Source organism: Aquila chrysaetos, chromosome 11 (genome assembly GCF_900496995.4).
Source record: "Aquila chrysaetos chrysaetos chromosome 11, bAquChr1.4, whole genome shotgun sequence".
In the NCBI taxonomy this organism is placed as follows: domain Eukaryota; kingdom Metazoa; phylum Chordata; class Aves; order Accipitriformes; family Accipitridae; genus Aquila; species Aquila chrysaetos.
The window spans coordinates 38,485,719-38,513,454 of NC_044014.1; the positions used below are offsets into that span (position 1 = coordinate 38,485,719).

The following is a 27,736-nucleotide window of genomic DNA, read 5'->3' on the forward strand; positions in this document are numbered from 1 at the left end:
TTATTTTCTCTGTGTTAATGGAGGGTGTACAGTTCATCTCAGAAGTCAGCAGCCCACTGGCTAGCAGTGTTTCCAGTGTGACTCCAACTTCTTTATGGTCAGTGGGGAGGAGGTGTTGTTCGGGAGGAGTGGTATTTAAATACAGCTAGCTGTGTTCAAGTGCAGTTTGATGTCAGTGATGCTACCTGCTATTTGAAGTCCCTGTGCTTACACCGATCTCCTGCAAATAAACTGTTTTCAGCATTCTTGCTGTGTAAGTAGTCAGCTTCCCCTGTTGCCATGACAGATCACCTCCCTGCACAACACTTGCCTCCTGCCTTTCCTTTCTAACACTGCAGTACAGGAGTAACAGTTATCTCCAGGGCATGTGATAGTTGCAGCGGTGGAAAAGCATTCTTTATGAAAGTTTGTGCAGCTCCTGCTGTAGCTACTTATCTAACTCATATGAGAAACTGGATTTTGTTTTTAATAGCAGCGGGAGTCAGGGCAGGCCCTTTGTACCACCTCAGGATCCCTTGGGATGCTGCAAAAGCTGCAGCAACAGCTGCCCTCCCTCTTGCCTTTTACATCTTTGGAATGGAACACAAGAGCATCTGGTCTGGCAGGTCTAAGATGGAAATGTATTTCTTTTTCCAGCTTTGTTTATTCCCCAAAGAAACTATCACTATGGAGGGCAGCTGGGGTTCTCAGCTGAAAAAGCAGAATACAGAGCTATTGAAAAAACTGGATTGCTCAAGAATATAAAAAGTCAGGGGTGTGAAGCCTAAAACATCACCTTAGCTGATATGCATCAAGTGTGTTCCTCAGCCACTAGCTGAGGAACCTGATCAACACCTCCTGAGGACAGAGAAGGTATCCTATTACAAATTCGAGGTGCCAACAGTGGATAATTAATTCAATAGCAAAACTGTGCTTTCAGGGCAAATAACTGAGATTGCTGTTGTGGTCATGATTCAGTTTATCTTGTGGTTGAATTCTTACAGTAACATACAGTAACAACCTGTCCTGTTGAAATAGGATAGAAACAACAGGCAGATGTTGGGATACGTGCTGGCTATGCTTCCAGGCTAGGACACTGTCTTGTGGAGTGCAGTGTCATGGAAAAGGGTGTCATGAACAATTCACAGGTTTCTGGTGTGAAACTGTAGCTAAGAAGCAAAGTAATTAAGGGAGGGAGAAGAATATCACATTGTGTGTTACTCCTGTGTGAAGTGTGGGTTGCTGTTTGGAATAGAGCCTGTACTTAAGTGGGTCAGCACTCCCAGATGAATATTCACAATTTTGCAAGCATACAAGGATGGGAAGTGAATAGGAAAGCTAATGTGAAGGTAAAGCTCAGTTTATTCAGAAAAAAATACGTAGTGACTTGACCAGTGTTGCAGGTAGGAGGGAGAAAATGAGGTATTTCCAGTAAAGACTTTATAATTTGATGGGGAAAAAGGAGTAATGATATCCAATGACTGCAGTGATGTTAATCTAAATTAGTTCAGACCAAATCTTTTTTTTTTTTTTTTTTTTAAATTGGTGAGGGTTATTAACCTTACCTGCAGTTATAAGGCCGTACAGTTAGTGCTGGAATATAATCTAGTTTAATAGAGGCATTCTCCACGTTGCATACTAACAGCAGCCATATTTAACTATCGTATTTCCTCAGATCATTACTATGTACACCTTGTGACTGTAGACATATTTTCTTTCACTAATAAAAGCTTCCCAGGTTTTCATTGTTCAGACAGATCACAGTTACTGAATTTTGTGCAGTATCTATTTGCTTTTGCTGTATTCCTGTTAAACAAACCGGTCAACAATGTTTCATAGGTAAAGCTGCATAGCTGCTCTTGTCCTCGTCCAACATACATTTAATTAGCACCCTGACTGCAGTGTCCACCTTTACCATTTATGAATTTTCAGCTTCCTATTCCTTAAAAGACCTTGTTGAGATTCTTAGACTTATTAATAAAAGTGATGTATGCATTTGCTTCTGTCCCTAGCCCAAACCTCATCTTTCTTCTTTTTCTGCTTCTATTAATATACTAATAAATCTTCTGTGTCCATTTGCATTATTTCCACTAATAGTTAGAATGACCTTACCGTGTATCACTCTTTTCCCCCAATCACTTCAATTCTTATTGAAAAATATCTCTTCCTTGCCTTGCCTTCTAACTTCTGTTATTTATCTCTGTAGCTGTATTTTCTTTAGATGTGAAGTTTTGTGGAGAATGCTATAGAAAAAGATGCTATATACAGTTGAGCATAGGGACCAGTGGAGAAGGGTGTTGTGTCAGCATCTTCTGTTCCTGTGCCAATACTGCTCTCCCTGTGAGGGAGCTGGGGAGGCTTTGTGTTTCTGCTCCTATGTTTGTGACGTGTTTGTGACAGCTGATGCCAGCTTCAGTTTCTCCATGTAATGATGATTCTGGACATCACTGAGTGAGTGCACCTGGTTGTCTACAAAATACCACTGATGGGTCTTAAAGAAAATGCAAGTCACACCATTTCCAGATTGGCAACCTGGCCTCTTTTTTTTTAACAGAAGTAGTTTTGGTGGTGCTCAGTCACTCCCAGGTGTATGCATTGTTGCATGAATGACATCTGGCAATATTTTTTCCCTTACACAGCTGCTTGCCATCTGTTGCTAAGTTGAAAAGTGAACAAGTTTCAAATGAGAGCTGAAGGCTGGGGCTGCTGAATTCATTGCAGTAGTGCTTCAGACTGAAGCACAGGAATTTTATTTGTGTAATTACAAGTTGTTCTGATGACCTGTCCCTTGCAGCTGCCAGAGTTGAACTGCTCATGGTTACTTGAAAAATGATTACCTGAAAAATGACTTTAACACAGTCATGTTGTCAGGGCATTCCATTAAGTGCTCGTGTCCTCTCAGGCTAAACATCAGATTCAGCACGTGTCCACCATGCCTCAGAGCATGTTTTAAGGTGAAGTAATTTCTTGATGTAAGAGCTTCCTCCTTGACCTGTAATGCTGAAGTCAAACTTTCTGCCATTCACAATGGATGAGCACCCCTCTGGGTAGGAAAATGCGACCTTTCCATACAGCAGCAGAGCAGCCCAAGGTGATGGGAGAGCATGTGGTAAGTGAATTACCAATCCACACCATTTCCAGGTAAGATTTTTCTGAGCTTCCTCAGTCAGAGATAGACAAGTTGTATCATTTGGTTTGGTTAATCTCATTCTCTGCTGGCACCTGTTGGAGATAAACGTAACTTTTATGCCCTGCTGCTTTTGGTAGGTAGGTGGAATGCTGCTCTGAACCTGTCTGCATTGCTCTCCAAAAAGCTATTTCAAATTAATCAGACGAACATTATTATTTTATAGCTGCCCATGTATCCTGCTGACTGGTAATACTTATAAACAACCGGGTTGTAATGCCACAGGCTGACTGCTTTTCAGTGGTAGGTCTTGCTCTAAGTCCCAAGTCCTTGCAGTCTCTGAAAGCAGTGGAGTCTCAGTGATTTATACAAGCCAAGTGTCCCCAAAGAGGATTCATTTAACGGATGTGGTTTTGAGAGAAATATGTTGCTACGTCCATTTTGCCTGCCTGATATCTTTTATATGGGAAAGCCCTGCTGTGTTTTGTTGAAGAAGCATCTTCAGAGGAATTGCCTCTTTCTTTTTCCAGGTCACCTGCCTTTGTGGAGCATGTTCTGTCTTGAGTGCAATGAGTATTATTCAGGCTTCAGCGAGGTTTCTGAGGCATATGCAAGAGAGAACAATGTCTCTCATCTTGTTTTTCTGTCCTGTTCATAGCTGTGTATCGCCTATAATCATTCCTGCTTTCTTAACATCAGGAACAGAGGCCACCATTATTGTTTCATACCTATGTCAGAAGGGTAGGGATTAAGGATTTTATAAAACAATTAAGCTTAAAATTTAAGGCTCTTCAAAAACGTGATGAGAATATTGCCTTGTCATTGTTCTCGCTCTACCAAAATAAAGTATTTGAGTAGATTGAAAAGACTTATTGATAATTAAAAGGAACATGCAGACGTTTAAAACTGTGTTTTAAAAGATGAGTCACAGAAGCAAACAAATGAGAAAATAGCTTTGCTTTTCCTCTAACTTTCTTCTTGTAGAAAACAGGCAGTAACTAATGCAATCTGAAAAAGCCTGGTATAGTCAGAGTATTAGGCAAACTGTGACTCTTAAGTGTTGCCCTGAAGCCTGTGGATATCTAGCAGCTTCAGCCTGGGCAGTGTCTGGCCCACCAGAATTGAGCAAGGGGACAGCAGTAACGATTGCACCTCCTGTGACCAGCCTGCCTTCTGCTGTGGTGCCCACATCACCCCAAAGGGACACCCTACCAAGACAGGTCTGTATCAGCAATGTAGAAGGGACAGTTCAGGAGGAGCTGGTGTCAGTCTACTTTCAGTTAGAGCTCACTGATAGCCTGCATTTTGACATTAAAAAACATAATTTGATAAGCAGGGTAACCCAGTGTTTCCCAAACACAGGTGAGTTTTCTCCTATGTTGAATCTGATCACACTGCAGCTGGTTTGACAGACATATACACTGCAAATATGTACTGTAGAAGTACAAAAACAAAACACAGAAAGCTCAGATTACTGCAGAAATCACACAGCCATTCCTCCTTTCACTCATAGGTACTACCTTTTGCTGCTTTTACTTCTTAGTCCTTTTTCTGCCACTGGGAGAACAGATCTTGTGTGGATATTAAATAGTACTAAGTACATCGAGCTAGATGTTGTACACTGGAAGCAAGCTCGGGCCCCATTAATGAACTACATAAGGGTGAGCTGGGAAGGCATTAAGGAGAACTAGGAAAGAGGATGAGAAGCAGCAACATCTTGCTGGCGGGTATCTAACTGTTCAATATCTTCTACTGCAGAGAAGGGGAAGAAGGGGGTGAGGCTGAAAATGAAAATGGCAGATTCCAGAGATGAGAGAGGAAGAGGTAAATGCTGGGGAATTAAAATGGTGTGATTGGAGTGAAAGCAGGACGAACTACTACAAAGAGGGGCAGTGAGACATGTTTCAAAGGAAACTGGATGCAGGAGTGTTGCAGGTTAGTTCAGTGGTGTGTGGGCTCCTGTGGTGTGTCTGGCTGGGCTGGAGGGGAGGAAGCAATGCCCTTAGCTGTACCAGAGCACATTCTTACCAGGATGACTGACAGGTCAGACAAGTTCACAAACTTGATAAGGCATGCTCCGGCTCATGGGTTTTATTGACTGAGAGTTAGTGGGGGTGGGAGAGGTGTTTGCACATGCCGCCATGGCCTGAAAGAATCCCCTCCCAACCTCCTAAAGTAAAATTAACTCTGAGGAAACAAAGCATGTCTCAACAGTGTGAGAAAGCTGCCTTTTTTTACTTACTGCTTAGGTGTCATGACTCCAGATTTTTACCACTGCTTTTTCACCTACAGTGAATCCTAATGGTGGCAGTCGATACATTCCTGTTCTCCCTTCAAGTATCTGTACTGACGGCTTTACAGTCTTGGCATTTGAACTCTGACCAAGTAGGCAGAAAGGACTGTCGGCCTGAATCAGCAGGAGATTGAACATCCTTCCATCTGTCTCTTTTACTAAGCTTTCCTTGCCCAGACTGTCTCTTTGTCACTCTCCCTCTAGAGAAGTGATACCATTTCTTCAGTAAAACAAGACCAGCTCTCCAGGCAAGACTTTTGGCACACGGTAAGAGGCATTGTGCCTCTCAGGATTTTTCTCTGTCAGAAGTGCAGTCCTTGCAGCAGTTCCTCTCACCTTTGCATTATCTGGGTTCTTCTAATATGCTTATATGTAGGTTTTGCTCTTCCACTCTCTAACACTAGATAGCTCTGTTCTCTCTTCCTTGGGATGGAAGTAACACTGTCTTACTGGTGGGGAAAATGGTGCCTCTAGAGATATTTTTAGTTGCTCAGGTATCTCAACAAAGTAGGAGCCCACTTAACATTTGCAAAAAAAAAAAATAGGATGTTTTACATGAAACTGGAAGATTGAATGGGAAGGGGAACAGAAGAAGCAGAGAGCGTACAGGCAGTGGGGTTTTTTTCCATTTTTTTTTTTTATAGTTCTTCCAGATCCATATAAGTGTGAACACTGAAAGGCATCACTGTCCCTTTATTTTTTTTTCTGTAAAAATTGTGCATTTGAAATCCATCCAAGGTGGATAAAATGGAGGAAAATGGGACGTAGGTGCCAGGGGCTCACTGTTCGGTTGCTTGCTGGGCAACAGCAGCAGCTGGTCCCAGTAAGTTTGATGTTTTGGAACTAAGAATTTTATTGTACATTTACTGCAAGTCATGGGATCTCAAAGGTGATCCACTGTACATGGAGTTGTCTGAGGATGATAAGTTTAGAAGTGGCTTTGTAGGTCTATGTGTCTGAGTGTAAAGCTGCCATCAGCCTGGTGCTATCCTCACTGTACCGCAGACTTTGGCCTTCAGTAACTTTGGAAGCTTTTGTATCGAGCTTTTGTAGTTCTGGTAGAATCGCAGACTTGATGAAGTCATGCCTAAGCCGGCTGTGAAGTTTGCTGCTTAACCCACTCACAAATCAGCTGGTGAGCAATGGTCTGTTTGGGAGGAAACCAGGGTAAAAAACTACCGTCATCTTGCTTTGAAGATCCAGGCTCTCTCTTGAGACCCTCCACGATTTCCTCCAGAGCAAACCAACGGGCTTCCTCTAGTTCCAGGCTGTTCATACTGATCTGGAAAGAATTGAGAGTTCCTTAAATAAGATTTAAATGTGGGCAGTGGTACCTGGCTTGTTCTTGTAACCGCAAAGATTCTATGCTAGAATGCCCACAGTGCTTTATCCATGCCTGCATTAAGTGCTGACGCCAATACAGGAAAGGACATTACTATCCACCAGTGCTTTGTTGTCTTGGTTTCCTTAGGGAAGTCACAAATCAGGTAGCCCTATTCTATAACAGCACTGGCCTGCAAAGTACCAGTGGCTGAGCACAGTAATTAACATGGCAGAATCTGCATGTTCTGTGGCAAGTACGATATTAATACCAGAGAGCACCTCCTCTGCAAAGTTCAGAGGAAAAAAATATAGGGGTGTTGGGCTCTGGGCTTGTATATATACAGTGACCTGTGCAAAATCTGGCACATTGCAACAGAAGATACGATTATTTTGAAGTTTTTTCTTCACTTGTAGAGAAAGCCGATAGAGAACTGCATTTAGAGAGGATCTGATGCTCTCCAAACTAAATGACTGTGGACTGAACGAGATTTTGCTACATAAGGAGGGCAGCGAAATGCCTCAGGGAAACCCGAGTCTGCTCACCTCAGCCTGCTGTGCTCTCACCATCGCATGACAAGCTATTATTAAGCAGCTGCTGGGAAAGGGCCAATGCTGAGAAGCTGAGTACCAGAGTGACTCCACCTCCAGGCCCACCTCTTCTGCCACCTCTCGCCGGACTGTCTCCTCCACGTTTTCACCTACAAGCAACCAAAGTTAGGTAAGGATGGCCTGGCCTCAGGGCAGCAAACCGTGGCAAAGAAAATGTAGGCACACTCATTTCTGAGGTGTTCCAGCCCTGACCACACACGCAGGAGCTCTGTGCTGACCTGGAAACGCTTGTCGGCAGGATGCTCAATTAAATTCATCAACAATGCTTACCTTCCTTAAACAGAGGCATCAGAGACATTTTTAGCTTTCTCTATATACAGCTGGTGGACAGAACAATGCTGCCTCTCTCCATCATTTCCCTTTTTAAGCTATCGTCCCTCCTGTAACAAGAGGTCTGTAGTTTTTCTTCTGAGCCAGACTGCACTAGACACAAAATGGACTAAAAAAGTATCCAGGGTTCTAACCTGCGGAGTCTTATACTTGTATTTACCATCAGGGACTAGAGCAACTGCTATATACCCCGAATTCCCATTCGCTTCAGATACATTCAGCTATTTTGAATTCTGTCTGAATGGCAACACCGATCTATTTAGATCCACTATGTTTTTCCCTGATACCGTCTATGTTTCCATCCTCATCTGTGAACAGGCTTGATGTCCCCCCCATTCTGCCCCCACACCCTGCATGTCTGAGGCCACCACGCTGGGTCAGAGATTGCCTTACCCAAGTCACAGAAGCCTGACAGACTGCTGTACATCCCCTGGGGAAATGAGGGCTGTCGTGCGAGGAGGCACCGGCTCCCATCAGACACCAGGGTGATAACTGCTGGAGACATCTAGCAAATGCATCAAAAAGCAAAGCAAGGAGTTCAGACCAAACAAGTAACTGCAAATTGTTGCTTTTCCTAGCCAACTGGGGGTCAACTAGATGAACACTACAGAAAAAGTACCCAACTACACCCAAAGCACTCCTGCTGCCTTTTATAGGTTCCCCTCCGTGCAACCCAGCAGCATTGGCTTGTTGCCACAGAGACCCTGTGTTGCTTACCTTTGCTGTTCATGTGCTCACCTGTGGATAGTAAATTATTCCGCTGGCATGGCAGACACGCTTGCTGCCAGCTATATTTTTCTGAGTGGGCTGCCCAGTTTTGCTACAATACTGGTGGGAATCGTGCCACCGAAGAAGGGACTGGGCCTGTGAACACCAAGAGAGAAACACAAATCTTATTTATACGTGGGTGAAAGAAATGATTCGGAGCAGTCTCCCTGAATGATACGTTGCTGTCTTCTCCCCAGCATGCAGTCATGTGGATAAACTCTGATTATGTTTGGAAGCCTCAGAAAGGTAAACTAAGTATGGGCACTGGTTTGAAAAATGGCAGATTCTGCAGTTGATGTTTCATGCTTCTTGCTTTAGCATCCAAATTTGAGCATGTTTGGGCGAGGTGGGGAAGAGTTCTTCTTTATTGGAATATAGTGGGAGTAGTAATGGGAAATGAACTATTCTAAAGAGCCTCCAACCTCAAATACCTTCTTGAAAAATAGACCAAGCACCACAAACATTATAGAGCAGGAGAGGAAACATCAGCTATTTCTACTTATGGGTCAGGACAGCTGATTTTCACACACAGGTCTTTTCTTAGGGCTTCCAAACATAGGGCATCTGCAGAGGAACAGCTTGTAAGTGAGTAGTTTTAAAAGAGTAGCTCTGAGAGAAGATCTGTAAGTTCATTCATGGAATTCAGTTTGCCTGATAGAAAACTAGTGCCTGATAGTTATTAAGATGAGGACAAACTGGGATTGCTGTGACTACTGATAAGATCACTATGTTTCACACTGGACATACAGCAGGTTGATGCTAAATGGCTAATTACTGCGGTCATTTTTAAGCCACTTGTCTGTTTCTGTTGCAGCTTGCTCTTGGGATTGCAAATTTGGGAAAACTGCTGTAATTTATAGTGTGTTTGTAATTTATAGTGTGTTTGTACTAGGTCAATGAAAGTGTACAGTAAGTACTTCCACAATACATATTAAATCATAAATCAATATGGGACACATGTTAGATGTTAGAAGTCGCAACTTCTTAAAGTAAAAAATCCTGTACAATACCGAAGCCAGCAAAGGAGAATCCTTCCCATCCACTACGAAGAGAGCTTTCCGTAAGTCAGTAAATGATCCCTTGAGTTCAGACTCAATGACTGATTTCTCCAAGGCTCCTGTTTAAAAAAACAACAACAACAAAAAAATCTTTGATCTAGTAAATTGCAGTTATTGTCCCAACTTTACGCCCTTCATTGTTCCGGTATACAATTTCTGGAAGTTCCCATGGAAGTGATATCACATCAGTGGTGACATTCCCAAATGTTAAGTGACCTGCCAACAGCCCACCTTTACTAACACACGCACAGGAACAGCAATGCAGTTCTGTGGCTCTGACCCGCTATGCTCACAACAGCTCCCACAGAGACTCAACCGAGTCCTCTTTGGCAGTAAATGTTCACCCAGCAACGACTAACGATGCTGCCTACGCAGCATCTTCATCTCAGTGCATCAAACATGATGCTGACAGAGATGGAAGAGGAGTCATCCAACCTAAATCCAGGGCAAAGTGTGGTACGTGCTCATCTGAACAACCAATCAGCACCGACTTCTCTATCCACTGTTCAGTCTCTTTGAATTTCTCCAGGATCCTTTTCATCTCTAAACAGCAAGGGAAAGAGGAAGAAAAACCTGTGATGAAAGCAAATTCATACAACCATGATGCTCTCTCTGCATCTTCAAAGCACACGCAGTCTTGGCTTAAGGCAGGGTGCCCATGTGAGAGAGGGGACCAGACAAGCAGTCCCACCTGGATGGAGACTGAAAGTCTGGCTTTCCTTCTAGCTGTTGGAAGTGTTGACCATGTGAAGCTACAGATGCAAATGTTGTAATGCTTGGGGAGCAGCCGTCCATTCTGTTTCTGTCCTACACCAGCTAATACCTTTCTCTCAAAGAAAACTTTTCCTATGTAATGCCAAATAACCTTTGTTGGTTAGACATTGCTTGTTTTCCTGCCAGCCCTTTCTCATCAAAAGGCATGGTCCCAAATGTTTAACACTGATCATCTCAAAGCAGATCAGGTATACGTTGGTACCGTATGTGTGTGAAGAGCATGAACTTGTGTCTGCATGCCAAGGTTTTCGCTCTAAATAGTCTTTGGTTGTTAACAAATAGCGTGCTACTTATAGCAGGATGTTCCTGCACAGCTTGATAGATTTTCAGCCCCCATGTAAGAGGTTGCTTATTGCAAATGACTCTGTATCATTTCAGCTGTGTGATCCAGGAGGTGTTTCTTTCTGGACACCTGCTTACCTGCTGCACTGAGCTGTGGTACCAAATATTTCTCCCCAACTTGCTGCAGGAAGGGGGAGAGATTGTGAAAGAGGTAGAAAGCTCCTGAGGTCTGGGCTTGTCTACAAAGGCTATCATCTTCCTTTAGCTCATTTAAGTATCTGCAGTAAGAAAAGAATTGGGAAGATGAATTCAAGATCATGTTGAGATTACCTGTGTTACACTTATTTGGATGCATTTATGTTGCACAGAGCAGGGGCGCTGAATGGACAGTAGAGATTTTATGTATTCCACACGCTTCTAGAGTTGTCAACAGCTGAGTCTACTCTTTGGTGGGCTGCAGCCTCTAGTGAAGGTGCTGTGTGGCAGAAAATATTGCAATACTTACTACCACACAAGCAGCTTCATGTCTTGGACATCTGAGAAGATCAGTAACCCAGTCTCTTAATCCAAGAGGTCTGCTTTATAGACATGATCATTTGTGTGCAGGAAACCTTGATCTTTCCTTTTAACCCTCCAATCTGGGTGGCTCCAAGTCCTGTTCGGCAAGGCTACTGAGCAGTTCAGATGTTGAATACGCTTCCCATCAGGCTACATGCATTACTGCAGGGTATGTTCTACCTGTCACACTGACGTGAGGCGTAAAGACCCAGCTGAAGTCTTAGGGCCCTGCTGGCCGGGGCCTGTGTTAGGAAAAGCAGTCATTGGAAAAAGGTGTCAGGATGTGCTTCTTTCAGACTGTTTGAAGTAGTATTTAAAAGGAGGTGACCAGCATCACTTCAAGTCTGCCTTGTATTTTAAGAGATCTTTAGCTAGGACAGCAAGCATAGGCATTCATTAACAGAGCTTCAGCCTGAGAGAACCAGTTCTTATCAGTGGTGAAGGGAGCGGAGAGATTTTGACTGTTAATAGCTCGCATAACATTACTATATTATTGCTGAACTGTTAAAAGATTAAACCCTGGGTTAGATTTAGGTAGGGCTGCTTGTGACGGTGGACACAAGAGTGCCAAACTCTGGTCTTCTCACTGTACACAAGAATCAGATGAGAACTTACCTCATTTTTCTAACATAGGTAGAGTGTAACCTGCAGAAGAGAGAGGAAGCTCTTCTATACACTGCTTGATAAATCGCAGCCATAACCGACACCTACAGGTAGCCGTCTCTGCCTAAAAAGAGAAGCATAGAATATAAAGCAGCGGCCCTACAAAGTTAAGTTTGATTTAAAAGGTGCAATAACCCACTGCCACCAGAAATCTCCCTCTCACAGAGTCTGCAGAATGCTGGCATCTGCTTTCTAAAATTATCACTTTGGCCTTAGTCTCTAGTCACACATCAAACCCAGTTTCAGGCAATTTTTAAGACTATTTAAAGATACCTCAGTTTGTTTCCATCTGTTGAGTGTGCACAGGTCTTACAGACATTGCTATAAGACTAGATTAAATGTTCCTGCCCTAAACTCCTGTATCCCTGGGGAAAAGAGCAGTGACAGTGGCTGCTCTCGTTTGTTTCCTACACTGTTGTAACGGCCTTGATGCAATTGAACATCCTATTGCAGCACACAGTAGATCTGTGGGAAAGGCACTGATGCCAGAAGAGAATGAAAGACAAAATATCAGCTGCGGAAGAGAATTCCCCGAGTTAGACGAGAGACAGCAGTTGCAGCTGAATTGGATCACCTCCAGCCATGAATGTTTTTTGTGCCAAAGGATCCTACCACATTTTCAGCTCAGGCAGTCAGAGACTGCAGTTTGAACTCAGCTTCAGGATGTCAGAAAATAGCCAGAAATGCTACCATCTCTAGCCTTCATCTGAAACAAAAATTATCTGTGATTCACAATCCTTAACAATTATTTTGAATATTTCACTTTTCAGCCACAGAACTCGAAGCCCTTTAAGGAGGGAGTTAATGTTTGCTTCAATTTACAGACATGTAAGCAGTGCCAAAGAAGAGTCTGAGAGTCCTTCCTCTTGGTAAAGGTCAGTGATGGCTCCCAAGCCTGAGTAGAGGCTCCTATCTCTACGAGGAGGCAGTTTCTGTAGCGAGCGGCGTGGAGGCTTTGCCTTGCGGCTTCTGACATCTCTGCTCTGGATTCCTCTTTCCCAGTGTCTCAGCTGAGGGTGGTCTTCACCGGGATGATCCCTGGGGATAGAGGGGAGCCAAGCCCACTGTGGCAGCTGCCGGGGCGAACATCAGCGTCCCTGCTCGGTGCTTCAGCCACAGCAGTGGGAACTCGGCACGCTGCCAGCAGGCTCAGGCAGACGCGCGCGAGGACGGCGACTGTCGCAGAGACCGTGTCTGAAACAATTTTGTGGTGTGATGATTACGTGTCCGTCGCTTCTCCACCCCCACGTCTCATATAGACTAGTGTGTGAAAATCTCCAGCACAGCAGCCGGCACTGAATAGACAAGTTCTGCACTTTGCTCTGGAATGAGCAGCAGAATGTGACGGGGGTGGGAACAAGAGGAATAGCTTGTACCTGCAACATGGAATGAAATGCAACATCTGCAGGCGCTTAACCCTTCCTTCCTTCCTGGGAACCACAGTGCCAGATTTTGGTTAGGATTATTGAAAACGCAGAGGTGGAGACAGTAAAAACTTGATCTCAGGAGGCCAGCCCAGACTCCCCTGTCTTGCCTGTAAACCTCACCTACGCTGTACAACTGGCAGGACTTGGACCTAGGCCAGCCATTCCCCACACGTTTTCCTCACTTACTGCGCTCTGTGCAGAAGGGAGTGGTGTCTGTCTCCAGCTATGAGAGTCCACGTTGACCTCGGTTAGAAGCAGCACTGCTCCTACAGCAAACAGCAGAGCAGCTCTCTTACTGGGTCCCAGTCGCTCTTCCCCCACTGGGAGCGCTGGGAAATGTAGTTCTGCACAGGCTGCTGCTTGGCAAAGCTAGATGGCTGACTGTCTGCTCCGGATTTTGATTAACTTCTGGAGTTAGTGAGGCTGCCCGAGAGTAAACTCTCTCCCCCCCCCCCCCCCCCCCCCACCTGCTTCATTCTATCAGAAACCCACATGCTGTATTTTGTCAAGCAGAAGTTACTATGAGAACAATCCTACTGCAGTTAATTTGAGCTGTTTTTAGCAGACGAGTCTCTTCCTGTTAGTTTCCTTCTCTTTTTTCTTTTTTCTTTTTTCTTTTTTTCTTCTGAGCTTCTCTGGTTTTTGTATCAGTAACATAACAGCATCGTTTAAAGTTAAGGACCATTATGCCCTCAAACAGGAAAATACGCCAAGAGCTGTATATATCTAAAGGATGGAGCTGTTCAGTGTTCAAGCACCCAGACCCACAGTTGAATTTGTAAGTGAATAGCTCTGATCAGAAAGCACACTTTGCCAAAACAGATGTCAGAATAATGACAAATTATTTTCATGCCTTTGTAACTGAACAAACAGATTCCTCTCAAGTACTGAAAACATTATTCTGGGCTGAAACCTACCTGCCTATATTTAGCACAAAGAGAATTTTATAAACATATGAAAGTAAATGTTTTCAGGGCAGCCTTTTGCTTTTTGGTCATGAATTGAGACATTCTAATCAAGAATTCACGTCATGTAATTTGAGAGCATAGCTTGTAAAAATAATAAATAGAATGTGCAGGGAAATAGCACTCTTGTTACCAGCATTACTTACAAGTTCAGGTTTAATTATGCTTGACCGCTATTTGTGTGCTTCCTGAAACAGAGCAAGCCCAATTTTATTAATCCACTAGGCTAATTGGATTAATGGACAAAACACATCTTCCCTTAATAAGATAAAGGATTGAAATATAATCTCTAAGGGAAGTATCCACCCTGCTGTTAAAACAAACTAATGGACTTATTGACCCTAAGTGCCCCCAGAAATGGATCTTGCAAGAAGAGCTGGTTTTAGAGGGAAGCAGTTGGGGAAGATATTTTGGACCTCAAAGCTTGGGACAGCCTCTCAACCTTCTTTAGCCCAAAGCAATCCATCATTTGGTAAATGCACCCCTATCCACATGAAGGATTAAAAGCCAGAGCACTATGCTGCAGTGTGAAGACTACTTTGAAGGTAGTGCAGTGCTGTAGCCTCTCATTGCTCTATGCAGCTGAAAAAAACCATGGATTAGCCCAATCGTGTATACCTGGCCTCAGTGCTGTGTGAAGCTATGCAGAGAAGACAAGATTAGAGTCACTTCTGTCACTGATCTAACTGGTGGGAAGCTATGCAGTTTGTGAGAGATTCCTTGTGCCTTCTCCAAGGGTCCATACACCTGCTTGTGATTGCACATTACCCAATTAAATACTTCCACAGTATATAAGCAGGGGAGATGATTCTGAAAATAACAGAGGCTTCCTTGTCATTTATTCACATAATTATTTAATTTAAGGAGTACAAATATCAGTTGTCACTTCGGCACCAAGTTACTTCTTTGTAAGTATTTTTGAGCTGGGCTCTGAGTTGTGTGAATTGCATCTATAAACTGTTATTTGTCCCCTGCAGATACTGTACTCCATTTGAGACACAACCCAGTGAGCAAAGTGAAGGCCTGGCCATGCAAATACATCTCTGACAGCTTCCTGTAGCTTACTAATTTGAGCTTTGGCAGGCCACCAGAGGAAGTGAATCCCTGAGACTCTCCCGATGCACAAGAGCAAACAAAAGGACCAGGCAAGGAGGACACAAGCAGTGGGAATGAATCCTTGTGATCTCTTACATGGACAAGATTGCAAAATAGGCAAATCTTTGGTCCTATGTTGCTAAGATTTTTTTTTTTAAATCTGTGTTTGTAAAATACTCATATCGGTGTTAGCAGTTGGTAAAAGATTTTTCAAGCCAAAGAAGTGGCTGGAAAATGTAATTCTAGGCTAATAATGGTTATACTAGTAATCTTGTTTTTTCTTGCTGATCTGTTTTGTGTCTTTCCAGCTGCCCCCAATAAGCAGAAACAACCATTAGAATTGCTAACAGCTGGCCCTTGCAAAACAACTGTTAATTGCTTTAAATACATAAAACTAGCAAACTCACATTGAAAACTTACGGTCAAGCCACAAGAAACCTCTTGGTAAAAAAATATTTCTTTTTTAGGAAGAGCCCAAGGAAAGACAAACCACTTCTTTAAAGAGAAAGTTAATGAGTAGTCTTTCCCTCTATCATTAAATTTTAGATGCAAACTAACCAAATCTGGCTTTTCTCTAAAGTTAAGACTTGTAGTATATATTATGCATATGATAGACTCCTACAGTTTCTCATACTCAGGGCGGGGACCTTGAAGGAAAGAAACCGTCTAATTTGGTACTGCTGAATACATTCTGTGCTCCTAATGCTTGCCCAGGTGTAGTGAAGACACATTAACTTCATCCGAATGACATTTTAGTAGGATTTGCTCATTTCAGCTTATTGGGGTAGCATGTGTGTTTTTTGTCTTTTCCCCTCCCTGCTGCTGTTGGTTAGGGAAGATCCTCAAGCACTGATCTGCTGCACTGCACAAAATAACTGATGATAGGATCCAGCCTCTTGACTACAGGTAATGACTTCATTTTGGGAGCAGACTAGCACCGTTTGATGAATGTGTGTGAAAATATATGAGGCTTCATCCCTTTACAGAGCGTAAACTTAAGTTGTTAATACACTTTAAAAAGCTAAGCAGTACTGTGAGCTAACTTGTTATGATACAAAGATGACTCACCTGTGTCTTCAAACACTGTATGCAGGTCACGGCCCGTCGTCTCCAAAAGGATAGTGAAAAACAGGAAAAGGTTCAAAGAGGATGAGTATGATCAAAGACTTGGAGCACAGCCACTGCCAGGAACTAGGTAGGCTCTGATACTTCAGCCTGTGTAAGGGATAGGAACCAACTGTTTGCTTTCTCATCCCATGCAGGAGCCTGGTTAATCAAATCTAACTAGCTGGAGCTGCGTTCCCAGTGAACAAATGGAAGCGGTTTTCCACGCCCTGGCTAAGGGATGGCGCAACTGCTAGGTGGAGGATGTTGTGGATGCAAAACAGTTCTAGCTCAAGACAGGAGAAATACTTAATGGGGAACTCCATTGAGGGTTACTAAATAGACAGACCATGTCAGACTGAGAAAATCCCTAAGTTAAAAGTGTTTGGAGGCTGGGACGGTACTCCAGGCAGCACGGGTTAAATGAAGCTTTGGTGTGAGCTACTACAGTTGTGTTCTTATGAGGCCTCTCATGCTTCATTCTTGGTTTAGATGGACCTTTCTTTTAGTATCCTTCAGCTTAGGGCCTATGGAGTGCTTCTACAGGATTGCTCAGAAAAGGAAGCATCTTGTTAGGCTTGTGCTTGCTAGAAAGGAGTCAGTGTTTCTGCTAGAAAATACAGGGCTCTGCAAATCCTAAAGAAAGTCTGAAAGCCGCTTGTTCTGCCGCGGTTCTCCCTCAGGAAGTGTTCCTGTTGCACTTGTTCTTAACGATAGCAAGTGCTTCTTAACAAGGTGTTGACGTAACAAATTGCTCTGCTAAGGCCTGCTTGAAGCTGCCCAACCCCATCAGCATTTGACAGTGGGTGATAACGCACAAGTCCAGCATAGAGCAATTTACAATCTTTTAATGCAACTGGAACATCAGTGACTATGCCGGAGTTGAGGAAGGCAGGAGAAAATGAGTAAGTGCTCTCTACTTAACCGGCAGAAAGTATCGATAAGGGGCAGAAACAGATTCATGGAGCAAGATGATGCCATGACTATTGGAAACAACTCTTGATTTGATTGCTTGGTAGATGCCAAAATCCTGGGCTCCTTTTAGCAGAAATTTCTTTCCTTTCAGCCTCATGCTGGCCAGTACAAGCGAGCCCGTTACTAAACATGCTAATAAACTTGTTGTTCTCCACTGTCTGCCTTACTTTCTAAAAATATCTGAATAGTGCAAAAGATGTTGAGAAGGCAGTGAATCTCGCTAGAAAGAATCTGAATGCCTCTACGGTGTGTGAGGTTTTGCCAAATCTCTAGAAGCTGCTGTTAAATCTCTGGCTAGATATTATGGACTCTTTGGATAATAGGGCTTTAACTAGATGCCTCAGCTAGAAGCTTGGATATCATTCCAGTGTTTCCTGCTAGTTGTAGGAGTTGTATTTCTGTTGGAAGACGACCAAAACGAGAGGAAAGGAAGGCTTATTTTTTGACGGATAGTTCCACTAAAAACTGGCCTTCTTCCTGCTCTGGCGCAGCAGCGCTCGCAGTACTGGCGATGTAGTCGGCTGTGTGGACACATCTGTGTCCACATCTGGACAAGAACTGACTAAATTCACTTAATGCTGTTGTTTGTTTCTCATATGAGATACGTCACATCTCGTGGTCTTCCCCAAAATGGGGCATAACACCTGACGTTGTGATGTTTGCTCTTCAAAAGACATTGCTGAGGAAGCTGAAGCTGAGGTAACAGTTTAGGTACAGGGAAGAAATCTTAGTTACAGATCATGCTGCAACCTCCAGTTACCTCTTAGGAATTAGGTGACTTCAAGCCAGTTGAAAGTAGCCCTGCTAAAGAATGTGCGTTAGATGGGGATTTTGACCCCCGTTACGTCTTTGCCAGCACTCTTTAACTGTCGTTGTGAAAGCTTTCCAGCTAGGGGTGACCAAAAATGTGTGTCTTACAAGAAGGAGGATCACAGGCTGGCTAGGCTAGTAAGGAGGCGATTCTTCATTTGAAGCCCACGTCTAAAAAGAATGGAAAAATTGCTTATGAATGTCCCCAATTCTAACTTAAATGCTGGAAGTACAACGAACAAATAACTAGTTTGTTTATGAACTCCTAGAAAACAAAGAATGGTCAGCATAGATCTGTCGCAGAAAGACACATCCAAGCAGCTTAACATCTTTCTGTGATAGCCGAGAGCTCTCATGTGCCGGAGAGGGATGAGAGGTGATCCGCTTCGTGCTACAGCTTTTGATACTGCCTTGCAAGATGCCTTTGGGGTCAGCCAAGTTCAGATGGAAGCCTCAGGAGGGGAGGCTGCTTCAGAAAAGGCACTTGGTGAGGGTACCGTCAATCTGGAACCATCTTCACCTGGGTTTTGCAGAAGACTAGCGAAAGTATTGGCTACCAGCAAGGACTTGGATGATGGAACAGAACGTATGTGGTAAAATATAGCAGATGATGCTCGCTGGAGAGCAGGGGGTGCAAAGTTGGTTTAGAATCAAAATTATCAACAGAAATAGTCGGAGGTAAGCGAAGATGACCCTCGGTGAGCGTTAGCTGTGCTGCGAGGAGAGGAGGAGAGCTGGCTCGCTCCCGAAACGAGAATCGGGGCAGACGACACCGAATTGCGCATCCAACATGAATCGCCGACAACGTGCCGTCGCGGTCAAAAAAGCAAATGCCGACTGGAAGGTCTCTTGGGAAGCGTCAGCCGGAGGCTGTGGAAGCGACCCCTCCTCGCTGGGGCTGGCGAGGCCGCGGCGGGAGCGGGGGGCCTGCTCCGGGCTCTGCCCTCCAGCAAAACCCGTCTCCTCAGGGGAGCAGGAGGACGTTGCCGGGGGGGGCCTGCGGGACTCAGCCACCCTGGCAGCAGGGCGAGGTGCCGGGCATTTTGGGGGCCTTTTCTGGGAACTTTTACTGCCAAAATGCCACTTTTGGCTTAATGTTACTCACAGTTTTTTATCGTCCTGGCGGAGGTTCCCATTTTCGACTAATTTCTTTCCGCCTATGTGGCTAAAAAAGAAAAAAAAAAAACCACGCGTTTTGGGGTGTTTTCCTTGTGGGTGGGGGCCGAGCGCTGGGCTCTCCGGGGGGGGCGGGGGGACCCCGAGGACCGGCGCCCACGTGGAGTGAGGACGGCGGCGCCTGCGCAGTGGGGCTGCCGCCGCTGTGACCGAGCTCACGTAGCGCGTCGGGCGCCCGCCCGCCCCGCCCCCCCCGCCTCGCGCGGGACGGGGGACGGGGTGGGGGCGTGGCCTGGGCGCCTATAAAAGCCTCCGCGGGGCCCGCCGCGCGCGCGGTCGGTTACGCCACTGGGCAGCTCGCGGCTGGCCGTTACTGGCGCCGTCCGCTCCGCGCCCCGTCCCGTCCTGTCAGCCGCCGCCCCCCCCCCCCCCCTTCTCTCAGGTGAGGCTCGACCGCCCGCGCTTCTCACCGGCGGCGGCGTGTGGGTGGGTCAGGGGGACGAGGCGGCGCGGCGCGCCCTGAGGGGAACGTCCCGGTCCGGAGGCCGCGGCGGCCGTTACGTGGGCGGGGGTGGGGGCGATACGTGGCAGCGCTCCGCCGTCCGGCCTTCCCGACGAGGGGCCGGTGCCCCGGCCCTCACGGCCGTTACGTAACGGGAGCCGGCAGCCTCCGGAGGGGGGCGGGAGGGCGCCGTCGCGCCGGCAGGCAGGGCCGAGGCGGCCCGCCCGGCTTCCCCGCGGCTGGTAGACTAAACAGTGCCGCCTCCGCCGCCTCCTCCTCCTCCTCCTCCTCTTCTTCTTCTTCTTCCTCCCGGGAGCCGCAGCCGTGCGGCCCGTTCCCTGCGCCCGGCGTTTAAACGTGGCCGCGAGCAGCTCGGACATCCCCGCCCCCTCCTGTGGGGGTGCGCGGCGCAGGTGGGGTCCCACGCCGGCTTCGTGGCACCTCCCGGGGCTGCAGGGCACCCGCCGGGAAACCGGCTGGTCGGCGTCTTTCCAACCGGGGGCTGGTGCTGCTGATGACCCGTTTGTTTGTGCTGCTTCGGGAGGTGAAGAGCGCTCGGGCACTGAAACGATTTCGCGCTTGGATGGATGGATGGATGGAAAGTTGCTTCCCGTAAGCACGGAAGGGGCTGTGCTGGTTGTCACACACCGTGTTTGTAACCACGGACGCTGTGTGTAGTAATTACATCGTGAGGAATGAGGCTTATCTTGATTTCCTTCTTTCTCTACTACTTTGGGTTGGATTCAGCCAATTGCGTTATGTGAAATTTTGCATGTAACTTTGCAGTAAGCTATGCCCTTGAGCAGGTATCTCGATGGGCTCTAACCTGGCTAGAAGGAAAAACTCCCAACATGGATTCTTGAGGATGCTGTTGAATGAAGATAAAGTAAAAATGTCATACATGCTTAGAGTAAATCTTCCTTCTGAAAAGCTGGATGCTCTTAGAGGAAAGATACTTCAGGGTTACAGAGAGAAGGTATCAAAAGGATGGTTTCATGCATTTTTTTTCTGCTGAATTCAGTAAGAGGAATTGCAGAGGCGCTCGAGTGCTCAAGTGTTCACCTGTTTTGGTTATGTAAAAGATTTGGTGCTCAAGGGTTTAGTAAATGAAAGAACCTCTCAGTTTTAAGAAGCAGATAAATGTTAAATGCAGCTTCTTACAGTGCCAGAGACTATTCAGCTAAGCATGCATACAGTACTCTGGCAGGGGTGGAAGGTAAAGGTAATGAGTTCCCAGTTTGTCTGGGAAGCGGAGGCCTGCTTTTGGGGTAAGAGATGTTCTCTGTCTTACCATTCTGCACCCGTTACTACTTTTGGATCATTGCTGGATACATTTGAATGTCTTGAACCATACTGCAAAGCACTTGATTTGACCTAGGGTACTCTGTGCTGCTTCTTAATTATGTGCTGACAGAACCAGTACTGCTTTTTTTTCTTCCTCTTTTTTTTTTTTTTTTTTTTTTTTCCTTCTTCCTCCTGGGACTGAAAGTAGCAGGAATGTGCCTAAGTCTTGCTATGCTAAGAGTGTTAATTCTGCCATTTAAGCACTGATTGTGGCATAGTTAGGCACATCTCTTCTAGCTGTTAGTTCACATAGAAGCTGAAGAAGCAGCACTGTTTCATGAACTGCTGTCCAGTGGCAGTGCTGTTCTAAGCAGTTCCTGATCTGTGCTGTTCACACGGGGTGGTACATCTGATAAACCAAATCAGAAGTGAGTCTATGGGGGGAAAATCACTACCTCACCTCCAAGCAGAAAATAGCTGATGTGGATTAGTTCCCTTTGTTGATTCACTGTGTAGCCCTACACATAACGGGTCATCTACTGGCAGAGCTGAGGTGGTAGTGTGGAGACAGGAGCTGCTGCAGAAACTTTGGTTGAACAACAGGGTTAGTGTGTGCATTAGAGCTACGCATTGAGCCAGAAGAGAGAGCAGCTCTCTGACCTGCAGCGATTTACAAATTTTTGCATAATGAATGGTTTTAAAAGCTGGCATTTAAAGCTATGATTTTGAGGCGTGCACATAGATTAGAAAATACCCAGTACAGTTTGAAAAACATAAATGACAGATAACGAATAACACTGTGGAAGAAGTGAGGATAGAGGTTTATGGGAGGAAAACTCTGCCTCCACGTTGAGGTTGGTATAGATAAGGAAACTTTTTTTTTAAAGTGGTCCCAAAGAATATATTTGTTGAAAAAACCTTACTTGATAAATTGTGTCTGTTTAACTGAGGAATAAATAAAATATTTATTCCTAAATAAATAAATAAATATTTATTCCTAATAAATATCCTAAATAAAATATTTATTCCTAAATAAAGTCTGTGCTGAAACAGTATCTTTGCTGTCACTTGAGCTGTGTGTTTCTAGCAGCGATCTTGCAATAACTTCAGAACGACTTGCTGTTCCCCTTGAGAGGAGCAGGCTTTCTGCTACTGCAGAACCACCTGCCGGACTACAGCTTCAGCCTAAAAGAGCTCTGATCTGTTACTATTTTTCAGCGGGTGATCATTGGGATTGTCCTGGTTTCTTTATAATTGCTCTTAATATCTGAAAACATTCTGTATATCTCTATAGATATTCTGCTAATCCTTGAGCAGAAGGATAAATAGAACGATAGCCTCCTGCTTGTTGTGTCTAATAAGATAAGTGCTCCGCTCCATCGCCAGTGTTCTTTGTCTTGGCTTAGAAAGTTAAAACAAGTGGGCTCTGAAAGGGCTGTGTCCATTCAGTCTTAGTCTGGAAGAAACCAAGATAAAACTGGCTTCAGTTCCTTGGGCACAAATCTGTGTACAGACACGCCTGCTCTATAGTCAGACTCATGAATGTTATCTTCAAGTTGGCAATAAATGATACTTAAAACACGTCACCCACTTGACTTTAAAACTGATCCTCATCTCTTACTAGATTATTATATTTTATATATACAAGATTTCTTATATTACAACTTTGTCATTAAAAAGAAGCCTAAAACATGCCATGTTCTTTTGTTAGCAGCAATTCTAGAAAATGGTTCTTCTCTCCCTGCTTAGATCTTAATTTTAAAACAGCCTTTAAATATAAAGTACTAGAGAACTCAGGGAACTGGATTCTAATGATTCTGTCCTGTGAAACTGTTAAGCAATGATGACACCTAGATGTTCTTGGTACTTAGTACTTACTCTGGGAAAGTTCTTCCCTTTTGAGTAGTATTTTCAGTCCCGTTGTGTCACGAGACTATAATGTAAGTTGTCCTTGAGACAGGAGAGGTTTAGTGCAGTGAGCAGCTAGCATTTCTGGTGCTGTCCTCTTCCCCTGCTCCCTAAACTCAGCTCAGTTTAACTGATATATATATTTTTTTTTTTTTTTTTTTTTGCATACAGTGGGATACGGTAAGGGTCATGAGAGTGGACCAGTATTTAAATCAAAAGTTGAGGATCTTGGTGATACAGTTTTGACTCCTGGCTTTGCAGCAGACTTAATTTTAAGTAGGTCACTTATTTCTTACCTAAATAAAGAAACTGTTTTGGAATTATGTTAAAGCTATTCCAGAATAATTCCATGTTGAAGTACCCCCTCAGTTTCCATTTTCTATCTTGTTTTCTGGATCCTGGTAAGCACCTGGGAGCTTGGAAGCGGCAGTGAGGAGGCTTGTATAATAAGCATCTTCAGTTAAATGCTTCAGTCTTCCGTCACCAATTAGCGTGACCTTGATTGTTGTGAGGTTCTATCACTCTCTGTAGTTTGTCTTAACTTCACTTTTCCTTCTGCTTGCGTGGATGCTACATGTACGTCTGCTCTCCTATGACTCTTGCACGTTGTTTCTACTTGTAGAGCAGAGCTGAACTCTTTAAAAGTCCTCAAAAAAAATCCGCCTCTGAGTTTCATCATTTGAAGTGGCAGTTGTTGTCTATCCCTACTGTTTGGGGAATCCTGTGCTGCGCTTGGCAGTATCATTTGTCTAATTGCTGCTTTGTTTTACTTGCATCTACATGTTTCTTCTTTGCTATTTTTTCCCATTCATTTTTTTTCTGCTCTACCATGTTTTACTGTTTCAAAGCTTAGCAAATGTACTTCTTATGGGAAGTCGGGAAGCTCCAGTGTTAAAGCTGTCAGCTGGACTCCCACTTCTGTGTGTAGGTAGTGGATTCCCTCCTCTCTGAGATGTTCAACTGCCATCTTTGTGTTTGCCTGAGGGACACGGCTGAGGAGGAGAGTCAGACTGACAGGAGTAATGTAGAGAGGATTTTCATCTTGTTTTACTTCATGTCACTGACAGGAAGAAATTAAGCCTACTTATTTGGCAGCTTGTGTGTCTAAGAGATTTCCAGCATCTATCTTAAGTGAGCTTTATTTTCTTTGATTTGGGAACCTGTAGCTGATCCTTCTGCAGTAGTTTTGAAAGCCGTGCTACTTAGCAACTGCTGTTAGGGCAGTGAAAGCTTGGCTGGCCGCTGCCTTGGGCTCTGTTTCCAGCTCTCTGAATTCCGTCTGGGAGGGAAGTAATCTTGGGTGGCTGAAAGCTATTACAGGAGTCTGAGTCCTTGCAAATGACAGAAAATCTGGAGACTGCAAAAGGAAAGAAAAATGAAGTTGGAAGTGACCTCTGGACGTCATCTAGCCTAACCTCCTCTTTGAAGCTGGCTGAGCTTGGAGGTTAGGTTAGGCTGCACGCGGGCTTGTCCCATTTAGTTTTGAAATTCTTCCAAGAATAGGAAATCCAGTTTCTCTGGGCAACCTCTTCTAGTGCCTATCTGCTGTCACTGTGAGAAACTTTTTCTTTGTACCTGCTTAGAATTTCCCTTGTTGCCATTTGTGACCATTACTGCTCACTCATTCTGCTGTATGCCTGTGAAGGTGTGAGGAGGGAGTAGGGTTGCAACTGCATTCGGAGTCAGCCCAGTATTGGAGCAGGCTGTAAGCGCAGGTAGAGAAGAGGAAAAACTGTCCAAAACATGCTACTCAAGCAGGCTTTAAGGCATCCTTCTATCGTGTGAGATGGAATACTGTCCACCAAGAGCCGTAGGTGGAGAGGAGACATAGTTTTCATCACTTTTTTGGTGTTTTTTTTGTTTTGTTTGTGTTTTAGAAAAGTTTCATAGTGATTACTAGTAAAAAGTAAACTTTCTGAAGCTTTCCTTGGGTTTTACTGGGTGCAGTAAACAAATAGCTCGATGAATTCTGAGTCCTGATAATGTTGGCAAATATTTATCCTATAGTAGAACTGTTCGTGCTTTGTAATTGATTCACAGATGTATTAGCCTGAGTGCTGAATGAGCAGGAGGCACTTGGCTTTTTGCAGAACAAAATACGAATTCAGCAGCGTTTTTAATAACAGCGCAGGTACCCATCAGCATCTTGCGCATATGGATACAGGTTCTTTTAAATAAAGGGTGAAAGGAAATTTGCCAGCCAGAAAACTTGATTCCAGATGTGACCCATTAATTTACAGCAATTACTCAATTGGAGTTCTTGTTTAATGAGGCCGATATTAGTTACAGAAGAGTTAGGTGTGGTTGTATGGATCTTACCAGGATCCCTGGTTTATGCTGCAAACTAGGTAAGTGTTACAGGCTTGCTGCAGGGTTGTATATTTGTTCATTGTGTTTAGGGCTGGAGTTTCACAAATGGATTAAACCTGTGCTCCTACCAGGAACAATAATTTGCTTTCCTTTGCCGTCTTTGGGTGCCAGTTCCTGCTTCCAAATTTCCCTCTTCTACTGGCATGGATATTGCATGGCTATATAGTGAACTGTATCAGAATTGAACTTAGGGTGAAGTGAGTTTTGGGGGGGAATTTTTTTAATTAGTTGTGTTTGAAATAGGCTGATTCGGCTTGTTGCCTGGCTGCCTGAGGAGGGGACGAGCAAGCAAGGAGGAGGTGAGGAATGCTGCTGTGGATAGCAGGGCTGGTTTAGAGCATTGGTGAGGCTGAGGCGCCTGACTCGACTGGGGAAAAAGCAGGACTCCAGGCTTCCCTCTCCAAATTTTTACTTTACAACTTACTTTCTGCTGGTGAACGTGTCAGAAAGTTTCAGCCCTTCAGTTGTGGTTGTGCAGATTTCAGATGATTTACAAGAGTTGGAGATTGTGCTGTTTTTCTAGGCTTGTACGAGTTTCCTGTTCCTGTTGGTGGCAGTGAAACTGTGCTTGCCCTGTCCAAGAGGCGGTTCACAGAGCCAGTAAATCTAACCCCAAGTACTGCTTTCTGTAGTGCTAGAGGTGGAACAGAAAGGAGGGAACTGCTTCCTGACCCTTCAGGTGCAACATGAGAAGAGATCCTGACCTCTGGAGTCAAGGGAGCGTTTTCCTGTTAATACCTTCACTTGTGGATGGGATAATTTTTCTTTGGGTGTGACTTTTGCACTTCCCTGATTTTGTTTACACCTTCCTTGTGCAAATGGCACACCTGATTTTATGTTGTTCACTACCAGTACTGTCAACTCAATCAAAAGCATATTGCTTTCTTTGCTAAATAGGCCGAGCCACTTTGTAGGTGGACTTGCTTTGTGATTTTTTTTTTTCCCTTTTCTTTTTGTTTTTCTTCATTAGTTGTCTTACCGTTAGAAGACTTGTAAAACAGTTTCTGTTAGTACATGTGGTTGTTTTCAATTTTTCTGAGCAGATGCAATACATGAGAGTTTAAGCTTTTGTGTTTGGAAAAAAGTAAATCTTGTGAATTCCAAGACAGCATAATTACTTTTAAAGTATGCAGTAGCAAGGAAATCCTAGTCTCTTAAAAGGGTTCAGGATCTTGAAAGCCTGAGAGCTTGGCAGCTGTTTGTGGGAGAAAGCACTGCCTGTGAGCCTGCTATGGACTTATCCAAGGGACTAACTATGAACCAGCTGACAGAAAAGCCTTTTGTATCAGGTATGGAGGCTGGCTTCATGATGGTGGCAGTTGAAGAGCAGGAGCATGCAAGTAACTTACTCGGTGGACTGGTTGTGTAGGGTTTGCATTTAGACCTGTTCCACTGGCATCTTTCTGACTGATCAAGGGACACCTTTTTTTTTTTTTGTTGGGTGGATGAACTTGATAATATGTATTTTAACTTGGTGTTATGGGTTTTTTCAGTGTTTGATCTTGGGGATTTTGGTGCTTTTTGTGAAGCAGCTCTATCTGCAGTGTGTCTTAGGTGTCAAAAAGACGAAGAGTGCTTGTGAAGACCCTGTCTCCAAGCTATTCTTTTTTCTTTTACCACACAAGACAAAAGTGTAAGAAAGTCTGCAGAAGGGCATCAGTCCTCTGTGAGAGCTGCTCAAGCTTATCAAGATTCTGCTACCTCAAGAAGTAGTGGCAGCCCCAAGAGAATAAGCTGTCTGTTTTGAAGGTAGATTCAACTGTCTGGTGAGTAGGGATTTTTTACCTACTTTATGTTTCTTTCCTAGGTACGTGGTGAGGTGACAGCTATTGAACTATGGCATTCAACAAGATTTGGTATACCGTAGCCCTTGGCCTTCTGCTGCCTTTTTCTTACGCCCATACGGACTTCTTCACTTCCATTGGTGAGACATGCTTTGGTGTATATGCTGCATAGCCAAAAGAATGTCTTGACGGCTCTCAAACCTGATTCTGCAATGATGTGTTAATGGCATCCAAGGCTTTAATTGTTGGTACAGAACTAAATCCATTTACTAGTTCTTATGACCTTATTGACTTACTTCTTTTGGGAGAAACATGCTTTGAGTTAAGTCAGTCCAGTTAGTCTAATGACCCAGGCTAGGCTTTGTATTCATCATGTATTCTTATAGGTATTGTATTTTAAAGAAAATTTTGGTGTGGACTGTTGCACATATGTAGAAGCAAGTGAAACAGCTGTTAAGGATACATAATGATACCAGTATGTCAGTGTACTCTCTCCTGGGTTCTGATGGCCTGTGACACAGCTGAAGATGTGGACTGTATCACTTTGTGATGAACCAGTTCAGCTACCTCTTTGCAGGAAATGAAGCAATTATTAATTAATAACAGAGTCTGTTGGGACCTATTGAAGTCAT

At 44.3% G+C, this 27,736-nt stretch overlaps 2 protein-coding genes across 10 annotated transcripts in view; one reads left to right on the forward strand and one right to left on the reverse strand.

Moving 5' to 3' along the window:
- Nucleotides 1-1,323: 1,323 nt before the first annotated feature.
- Nucleotides 1,324-20,167, reverse strand: NUDT13 (nudix hydrolase 13). Of its 2 annotated transcripts, XM_041127440.1 has the most exons (12): nt 19,727-20,167; nt 19,246-19,305; nt 16,320-16,466; nt 13,378-13,457; nt 11,717-11,828; nt 10,682-10,821; nt 9,923-10,030; nt 9,440-9,546; nt 8,400-8,525; nt 8,055-8,166; nt 7,266-7,420; nt 1,324-6,681 (listed from the first exon to the last, which is right to left on the reverse strand). In XM_041127440.1, the coding sequence occupies exons 5-12, from the start codon at nt 11,797-11,799 to the stop codon at nt 6,487-6,489; spliced, it is 1,026 nt and encodes a 341-aa protein (XP_040983374.1). In that variant the 5' UTR covers nt 11,800-11,828; nt 13,378-13,457; nt 16,320-16,466; nt 19,246-19,305; nt 19,727-20,167; the 3' UTR covers nt 1,324-6,486. The 2 variants fall into 2 exon arrangements, with proteins under 2 accessions (XP_040983374.1, XP_029885494.1); XM_030029634.2 differs by lacking the exon at nt 13,378-13,457.
- P4HA1 (prolyl 4-hydroxylase subunit alpha 1) overlaps nt 19,554-27,736 on the forward strand; it is a 38,051-nt gene continuing 29,868 nt past the window's right edge. For 4 of the 8 annotated variants that reach the window (XM_041127437.1, XM_041127439.1, XM_041127436.1 and 1 more), the window contains exon 1: nt 27,126-27,244. In XM_041127437.1, coding sequence (XP_040983371.1) covers nt 27,157-27,244 — 88 coding nt within the window. In that variant the 5' untranslated portion in view covers nt 27,126-27,156. Of the gene's footprint in view, nt 19,699-27,125; nt 27,245-27,736 lie in introns of those variants that run through there. The other 4 variants (XM_030029627.2, XM_030029626.2, XM_030029629.2 and 1 more) reach the window with 2 other exon arrangements.